The 9,604-nt window shown below is 38.5% G+C and overlaps 1 protein-coding gene across 1 annotated transcript; it reads left to right on the top strand.

Annotated features, from left to right (window-relative positions):
- Positions 1-2,527: 2,527 nt before the first annotated feature.
- Positions 2,528-9,385, top strand: BIRC2 (baculoviral IAP repeat containing 2). The gene is made up of 8 exons (XM_009709762.1): positions 2,528-3,401; positions 3,514-3,613; positions 4,845-4,923; positions 5,477-5,525; positions 6,548-6,790; positions 7,915-8,169; positions 8,336-8,377; positions 9,109-9,385. The coding sequence occupies exons 1-8, from the start codon at positions 2,528-2,530 to the stop codon at positions 9,300-9,302; spliced, it is 1,836 nt and encodes a 611-aa protein (XP_009708064.1). The 3' UTR covers positions 9,303-9,385.
- The last annotated feature ends 219 nt before the right edge of the window (positions 9,386-9,604 follow it).

Raw genomic sequence — 9,604 nt, 5'->3', positions numbered from 1 at the left:
TAGCGTGAGGGTGGAGGAGCGGCGAGCCAGGCCCCGCCGTGCCGGGGAGGGACCGGGAGGGCCTGACAAGGGGCGGGGGAGGCCACGGGGCTGTCGCTGGGGGTGTGCCATCTCGCACATACCCCGCCAGCTGGATTTCGGTGCTCGAGATCGGTAAACTTAGAGAACAGTGCTTAGAAAGTAAACTTGCTTTGCTGAGTTTATAACACAAGAGCAGAAGAATATTAAATTGAGTTTTGAGGGTGCTGTACTTTAAATATCACTACTCCGGACTTAAATAACTTCTTAGTGTTGTTGCAGGATAGTGGAAGAACCAAAAAACCCATGAGATTCAGAGCAGTTGAGTGACTCTGGAAATCAAAGCTACTCAGGACCGTAGTGGAGGATAATACCAGAAGAAGAGCATTGAGCAGAAAATGACTGCAGGATCTCAGGTTTAAGCGATCCTAAATGTTTCAGGATTGTCAGAGTCTCGCTTTGCTCTGATATTTCTGGCATTTCCTCTGACGTATCTGACTTTTGCCAGTATGGAAACTGGCTTGACTTCTTGGACTAGCATTGTTCATGTATGTTGATAGCTTAGTCCTGTCATCTGTGTTAAAGGAGTGGATTGGTGCAAGGCATTTGTAACTCAAGTCCTCAGTGATTAAGCAGCTAGTAATAGTGTGACCATATTAAGAACAAATCTACTAAGAGCTATTGAGATGAGTAGGAAATGCTCTGCTGTTTTCCAGTAGGTCATTTTTCTGGGGCTGTGTCGTCATGACAAGTATATCTGTTTTGAGTCTTTCGTGGAAGAGCTTTTTAGGAACCGATACTGTAAAACAAACTGCTATATACGTATAATATGAATAAATATAAAATTATATATTTAAAAGCTTTTGAACTTTGATTTACCTAACATAAGAAGTTCCATACTCTTAATTTAAGTCAGTGTAATAAAACTGGATCCTCATTGTTTGAGAATCTGCAAGCTTAAACCAATTTAAATGGGTGCAACTTCTTTAGTACAAGATCTTACCTTTAGTTATACAGCTTGTGATCAATCTGATTCATCCATCTGCCAAAAACGTTCTGCTTGTGGATTAAACGGTTTTGCATATGTGTCAGTGACAGGGAAATGAGGTGTTTAAAATCCACTCAGTATGACAGTATGTAAAGTTGATGCCCTGAAACTTTCTAGCTAACATTACAAAAAAGCATATGTTGAGATTTTAGCATTTCAATTTGTGTACTTTCTGTTTGCGTAGACATTATATGCACCTCATTTTGAATATTTTGAAACGCTCCTCTCTTTCTTCCTTACAGGTTTTGTTCCACCCGAAAGAATTAAATAATTGAAACTATAGATACTTACCATTTCTTCCTGTGAACAGTCAGTATCAATATGGAGGCGTAGGCACCTTAGAAGGGACTTTAGTCTGAACTCTGGGAGGTAGTTCTGTGCACAAATAAAGAAACTAAGACTTCAAATTTGATTTTTTTTTTTTAATCTGAGGATTCTGTATGCCCTAAACATGGCATACAGAAAAAACTTAATTCAACAATATAAAGCATTAGAATGTCCTGACACAAGGCAATTAATTTATGTTAAATTTGGTAACTCTGTACTTGTAACTAAGGCACCAGGTTAAAACTGAAATGCTCCGTTTAGTCTGTGCTGACAATGACAGAAAAGCCCTGGAGCTATTCCAGGCTTGTTTATTAAGAGAGTTCATCCTTGTCAGAGACAGTGTATAGGATTTGTTTATCTCATACCTGAATATTTGATATATGTGAAGTTGAGTATAAACTAACCTCTTTAGTCTTAACAATTATGGCAACAATATGCAGAAGTTGAGGGTTTGGTTTTTTTTTGGAAGTCTGGTGGTAGCAAATACACCTGATCAGTTCAGTAATGTCAGTTCAGGGCCTCTTTTTTTCGAATGCCTTTTGAACTTGATAAACCATTATTTTCAGCCTCCTCATGAGGTTTACAAACTAAAATCTTTACATCTATGTAAGCTGCATATTTATCAGCTGTCTAGGGTGAAATAGTTCTTAAATCACTTAACGTATGTTCTGGTTAAAAATGATGTTGTTTTAGTTGCCCCCCATTTTAGTTTCTTTATTGACAAAGGATTTTGATAAACCCATTTGAGGTTTTTCCCCTCTGGATCCCACCTCCACTCGCCTGACAAATTGATACTCCTCTCTCAGATACACAGTACAAGGAAAGCATGTGATGCCTATGTGATTCAAGGGGAAGTCCTTTTTTGACATACTTTCTTCAGCTGTCAAAATGGGATGCGGCGGCTTTTGCACTGAAAGCAGTTGTGTAAACTAAAGTACAAGAACTTCCCAAATGTTTAAAGGCTGTTAATCATGAGGCTAATTCTATTCACATGCGCATTCAAAGTTGGACATTAAAGTATTACATTTTCAGGTTCGTTCTTTTGTACAGGCAGGGGTTATTCCGAATTGCCTTTAATGCACACAACTACCTCCCAGAGGAAGACTTGTCCCACTTTTCCAAAAATAGTCCATTATGAACATAATGGAAAATAGCCCTTCCTTGGCTAATATCATTAAGCAGAGTGCTTTGTGTGGTGAACTGAAGTATGACTTATCCTGTGAACTCTACAGAATGTCGACATTTTCTACTTTCCCCATGAATGTGCCATTGTCGGAACGGAGTCTTGCCCGGGCTGGGTTTTATTACACCGGTGTGCAAGATAAAGTTAAGTGCTTCAGTTGTGGCTTAACATTGGACAACTGGCAACCAGGAGATAATGCTATGGAAAAACATAAACAGCTGTATCCTAGCTGCAGTTTTGTTCAAAACATGCTTTCAGTTAACAACCTCGGACTCTCTTCTCGTTCTGCCTTTTTGCCTACGGTCACAAACAGTCTCTCACCTTCTCTACATTCCACAACACTTTCTCCAAGTTTAGGACAAGTTGGATATTTCAGTGGCTCTTTTTCCAGTTTTCCTCAAGACCCAGTAACTACTAGGGCAGTCGAAGACCTTTCATTCTTGAGACCTAAACTTCACAATCCTTCTATGAGTACAGAAGATGCTAGACTACGTACTTTTCGCTCATGGCCACTGACGTTTCTCTCACCCACTGATCTGGCAAAGGCTGGACTTTATTACTTGGGGACAGCAGACAAAGTTGTTTGTTTCACCTGTGGTGGTTATCTGAGTAACTGGGAACCAAAAGATAATGCTATGTCAGAGCATCGGAGACACTTTCCTAACTGCCCTTTTGTGAAAAACCTTACCCGAGACCAGCCAAGTTTCAATGTTTCAAATGTGAGCATGCAAACGCACGAAGCACGTGTTAAAACTTTCATAAATTGGCCAACTAGAATTCCAGTTCAGCCTGAACAGCTTGCAGATGCTGGCTTTTACTATGTAGGTAAGAAAAACTGACGTCTCTGGTTTTACTCTTATTGCTATGTCAGCATTTACTTTAAAGTAAGTTGTGTGAATGTTTGCTAGATATTTTGCCTTGTTTTTTTTTTTTAAAGGCCGCAATGATGATGTCAAGTGTTTTTGCTGTGATGGTGGGTTAAGGTGCTGGGAATCTGGAGATGATCCATGGATTGAGCATGCAAAGTGGTTTCCAAGGTAACTTGCAAAATCTTTGTCATAATTTGTTCACATCCTTAAATATATCTAATTTTGGCAGATATGTACTGCGCTTAATAGTTTTCTTTAACTTCACCATATGATGTACAAAGTCACTCTTTCATTTGGATGTTTCGTGTACCTCTGTTTAAAAGCTCCTCAAGTGCTGAGGTGGCCTTAATTAAAACATTTCTTCATTAAGCATGATATTTAATGCTTTCCATTTCATAATCAAAAGCTGTGTGCATCCCCAAATCACTATTAGCAAGTGAGGCTGCATTGTTAATGAGCATACTTAGATAAGAGAAGCAGTCGGAAAGCCAGCTGAGGAGAGCAAACACTGCTGAGAAATGAAGTGGAAGGAACAGGTAATTCCCTCGATCTAGTTCTGTGCCTGTGCTGAATGCCCTTGAACCGGTTTTTCAGCTCATGTGGTTTAGTTTCTTAGGTGTGGAACGGCTTGTGAAGAAGGTTTCGGTGGCTGTTTAATATGTCTCTATTGGAAAAATGACAGAAATAACTTTTTTTAATGTCCCCCCTAATTAAATGGCAATTGCATGCCTAATTGCTGTCTATGCCTGTGGAAATCTCTGCCTACATTAATGACAGAAATAGCTGCACTTAATTTCAGGAAGGCTAATAATAATTCTTCACATCGTAGGTCTCCAACTAGTCTTTCATTGGCAATTTACCAGCTACTGTTGGACTACATAGAGTAGATGTATGTGGAGTTAAATGACACCTTTGTTTCCTTCTGTGTTATGCCTGTCAGTAAATGTACTGAAGAGATACAGCTCTGCATTAGTGAAGCAGATCTGGTTTTGATAGTGGTGTTAAATTTTGTTAACTTCATTTGAATGATTTGAGTAGGAGATAAAAATGGTGAGATGCAAGATAGAAACAGTTTATCACTGCCCTTTGTAGTGATGCTGACACGGTATCATTTTGCATGACATGCCACTTTGATTAGAAGTGGTAACAGAATGTAAAGCTGCTGCTTTTATGTACGTAAGCTTACTGACTGCTGAACATCATGGAAAAGCTTATCAAAGTATCACCAGACACTAGGCTACGTCAGGCTGTCAATTAAGAGACCTCTTTCCCATCTGAAGGAAGAGAAACATGTATTTAAGTTATGCTGTGTTACTGTAAACTGTTTCATTCTTCTGTATTTTCTTTTTCCTTTGGCAAGTAGAAAGTATAATTTAGTATACTTTTGTCAATGTTTCAGGTGTGAGTATCTGCTTCGTGTAAAAGGAGGAGAGTTTGTAAGTCAAATTCAGGCCAGGTTCCCCCATCTTCTTGAACAGGTAAACTTTACTGTCCTGTAACTTTGATTTTTTCCCTTGTAGAAGAGTACTGTGCTCTTTTGGGGTGTTTTCTAACATGGTTTCTAACATGATAAATGCTCTTCATGAGCACAGAAATGAAACTGGTGCTGAACCATGGCTAGTGGGCTTTGCCTAGTAGAGTTAACCGGTACAGATTGCTTATGGAAAATCTTGTGAGGCAGTGAGCTCCTCTGTGTCAGGAGAGGGAAATTCTGATTATGTAAGTTTCAGTGAATCATGTAGATCAGTAATTATCTCAGAAATCGGTCATGGACAGCCTGAATTATTTCTAGCCATAACTCTTACAGCAAGAGTAAGCCAAACTTCCCTTCATGGAAGTGGTCAGCACTAACCTTATCTTGATTATATAGTTGCACAAATTTGCAGATTTGTGTAACCACGTCTGAAATACTTCATGGGTACCATTCAGATAAAAAGCTTAGCATGGTTGATGAGGGAAGAATGTGTTAGAAAGGTACATGGGGAGGAAAGCAATAGTTTGATACTAATGTAGTTTTATTGTGTTCCACAGCTCTTGTCAACCTCTGATACGCCTGTAGATGAAAACATTGATCCCCCAAGTATGTATATTAAAGCATGTTTTTAAACTTTCTCAACATTTTTCAAACTGAATGATTGGCTATCCATAGCTGACTTGCTTAACAATTCTTAGATTTTCTTGGAAACAACAATATTATAAGGATTTTCTAACTAATGATAAAAGTTAGGTAGCTTTGATGTTATATAGACAAACTTCAAGGAGGCACCTTTAAGAGATCTTGTCTTTAATTTTTCTTGTTTTCATACTAGCAACTCATATTAAGATTTTTGTTTTGAGTGCTTGGCATCTGCTGTATCCATGGTTTTTAGTTTCATGATTGGGTTAAACAAAACAAGTCAATTTGGCATTTGTTAAATTGACCTATGGTATTGAACTTGATGGAACAGTTGCCAGAGAGTGTCATGACTATGCGGTTATGCAACTCCATTTCTAGGCACATAGCTAGGTAAATGTTCTGAGTTGAGCAGCAGTGGTCAAGGAGAGGGTAGGACAAGCTGATAAAATGAAGTCTTTCTGAGCTGGACTCTAGTTAATGGTGGAAACAAACTGCTCCCAGAGGGTGAGTGGGTTATGCTATCATAGTCCCTGCTGGTTGAGGACAATGAGTCTGAATCTGACGTGTCTGGTGCTTAGTAAGTTGAGTGGAAAATACTAGTCAAGAGCTGGAATAGAGCAATTGTTTGTACTATAACCTCTGAATTTTGATTCCACCCCTCCCTGACATTCTTCAAGGCTGAAGTTAGAAATGACTAAGTATAAAAAAAAAGCTGCTGAGAAACAATGGAATTCTCTGTTTTTTCTGGATTATCCTAGATTTTAGTGAAGGCTTGACATGGATTGAAGTTTATCAGGGATTCAATCCAATTGAATCTAAGTAACTGGCTTCCATTTTCAAAACTACTGAATCTGTTTAACCATTGAAATTTTTAATGCTAGGTATTCATGCATGTATGCATGTGTGTAGGTAATGTTGATGTGTCTGGCTTCTGGGTCGTATAGGTATTTTATTTTTTATATGATACATGGTGATTTTTCTTTTAGTTATTCGTTTTGAACCTGGAGAGAGTCATTCAGAAGATGCAATCATGATGAACACACCTGTGGTTAAAGCTGCCTTGGAGATGGGATTCAGTAGAAGGCTAATAAAGCAAACAGTGCAAAGTAAAATCTTGGCCACTGGAGAAAACTACAAGACTGTTAATGATCTTGTGTCTGATCTGCTCACTGCTGAAGATGAGAAGAGGGAAGAAGAGAAAGAGAAACAATTTGAAGAAGTGGCATCAGGTACGCATAAGGCATGAATAAAAGTGAAAGCAGAAGTGGTTTGTATTGTGTGTGGTTTTTATAATTGTTTTTATTCATTAAGTGATTTAGTTTAATTGCTATTAGGATCAGCTTCTGCAAACGCATTGTCAGGGTATCTGTATGGAACTAGCAGTCTGGGAATTGTTTCCCTTTCAGGAGGATAGTTCATACAGGTGCCAAGGTTTCCTGTGGAGAGAATCAGGTGATTCTGAACAAAGCCATTTTTTAAATTTTTTTTAAATTTGTGTGCCTTTATATTGCTGTTAGGAAAATAAATGGAACCAAGATACTTTACTTGGCACACTGTACTAGTTTTTGTTCCAAATTTGCCTGTTCTTTTAGCTACTTGAATTGGTGAGCCACCCTATCTACCTCCTAGAAGAGGCCATAAACTTTTTACAAATTTAGATTTTGCAAGATGGCCAAAGGTCTACTTTTCTGTGTCTGACTCAACCATGTAGGTCAGCTATTTATTTAACAGGGTTTATTTGATGTGGTTTTAACATTTCCTATTGTTTTAATACCATATAAGTTTTGAAGCCTAAAAATATCCTGCTGTTTTTTGAGTCTGAAGCAGTAATGAAACTTCTCAATTATAAATTGAATGAAGACTGCTTCTTTCCTACTTGCATGTTCTATCTATAGACTATTTAAAAAACCCCACAACTCCTGAGTCTGGTTATGCTGTACTTCTGGTTTTCTTGCACATAATTCTGTTGGACACCTCTTAGAAAAGCTTGATTCTATCTGTATCTCAGACACGATACTGGCTGCCGCTGACTAAAGTTAACCTGTTGGCTGTCGGTGAGTTAGTGTTAGTGTTACTCAGAGGCGTTGTTTTTTCTTTGCAATTCTGCGGAGAATGTAAATCTTGCTAGTGTGAAGTTAGACAAGATCCCCTCAGATAATCAGAAGCTGCTTGTATGTTGTTTTCTTAAGTCTGTTCTTCATGTGAATACCAGTAAAACTTACGTCTTTATTAATGATGTGTAGTAAGTGAACATTTCAAGTAGAGTTTAAAGAACGTATCAGTTATTGCTAAGCAGAAATGCACCTTGGAGTAGCGTATTCCTAAGGAATGTCTAATCCCTTTTGCATTCCAGATGATTTGTCCTTAATCCGGAAGAATCGAATGGCTTTATTCCAACGTTTAACATGTGTACTTCCAATCCTCGGGAGTTTACTATCAGCTAAAGTGATAACGGAACTTGAGCATGATGTTATTAAACAAAAGACTCAGACACCACTGCAAGCAAGGGAATTGATAGATACAGTTTTAGTGAAAGGAAATGAAGCAGCCAGCATCTTCAGAAACTGTCTACGAGATTGTGACCCTGTTCTGTACAAAGATTTATTTGGTATGTCTGGGTTTGGGGTTTTTTGTGTGTTTTTTTTTTTTAAGGATGTAAGTTTACAGAAGTCCAACCAGTGCTGTCATAGCAACCTAAAGATTTAAAAAAACCCCAGAAGCTGTTTGAATATAATTAGTCAAATGACTAGGATTTTTTTTTTCTCTTATTTTAGTGGAGAAGAACATGAAGTATATTCCCACAGAAGATATTTCAGGTACCTTAAACTCTGCCTTCTTTAAAGGGTATGGTGGGGCAAATAGCTAGCATCATAAAAACCAAAATGACTTTGGTTAAGAAATAGGTTTTATGCTTTACCCTCTCCCTAATTCTGCTTTGGTAAGATGGACTTGACTGAAAAAGTTCAGTGCATGCGCAGACTTGCAGGCAAGTCTGTCTGCTATAAGCTATATCCTTACGCATACTTTTGCACCGTAGGAGGTAGAGCTTTCTGAGGCTCGACAATTCAGACATACGCTGGACTTGATCCTGGTACAAGCTCTCACTCAGGCATTTGGTAGAGACTGGGCAGTGAATAGCAGGTTACCATTTCACTGCAAGTATCATGTAGTTTAATATTATTAAACTGCAGAAGAGTATACAAGCCTGAATATAGGTCACTTCCACCAGTCAGGCTCTGCTCTGTGCTTCTAATACCTAAGCAAGAAAAGTACAGCATTTGCTGAAGTGTGAACATTGGTTGGTCTCAAGAACTACGATTGCCCTCCGATCCCTGAGCTGTCAGTCATCTCACAGAAGTGGTGGAAAGTACAGAGTAGTTCCTTGTGTGCCACTTTCTGAGCTCTGTAAAATGTATGTATTTTCTCACTGCCATCTGTATTTAGTGAATACAGATAGGGAGATAGAGGGTGAAATGGAACATGGCTGTATTCTAATTAGAATGCCCAAGTATTCAAGCTTCTTACAAAGTTAAATAATTTTTTCCAGGTTTACCTGTGGAAGAACAATTAAGAAGATTGCAAGAAGAAAGAACATGTAAAGTTTGCATGGACAAAGAAGTTTCTATTGTCTTTATTCCATGTGGTCACTTAGTGGTATGCAAAGAATGTGCACCGTCCCTTAGAAAATGCCCTATTTGCAGGGGGACGATAAAGGGTACAGTTCGTACATTTCTTTCGTAAAGAGGGGAACTTCCAAAATGTCTTTGTTCCTGTCATCCTACAACTGCTGAAACTTAAACCAGCAGTGTCTTAAGAATGGAAAATTGTGGTACAGAAGATGATTAATCAACCACCTAACACCGCTGTGTAATAGTAAACTGTATCATCAAGAGTATAGTAGGTCTTCCTTGCCAAAGACTATCTCTGGTCATACTAACTCAATACTAAAGTGAGGTGTTTGTAGATTTTCCTTTCCGAGTGAGGAAGGCAGTTTCACTAGTATGCCCTTGTGTCACTTTGAATAAAAAAAACTTTCTGGTTGT

The sequence above is a fragment of the Cariama cristata genome, unplaced genomic scaffold, assembly GCF_000690535.1.
Source record: "Cariama cristata isolate BGI_N322 unplaced genomic scaffold, ASM69053v1 scaffold5171, whole genome shotgun sequence".
Classification (NCBI taxonomy): Eukaryota; Metazoa; Chordata; class Aves; order Cariamiformes; family Cariamidae; genus Cariama; species Cariama cristata.
This window is presented reverse-complemented; position numbering and strand designations above follow the sequence as displayed.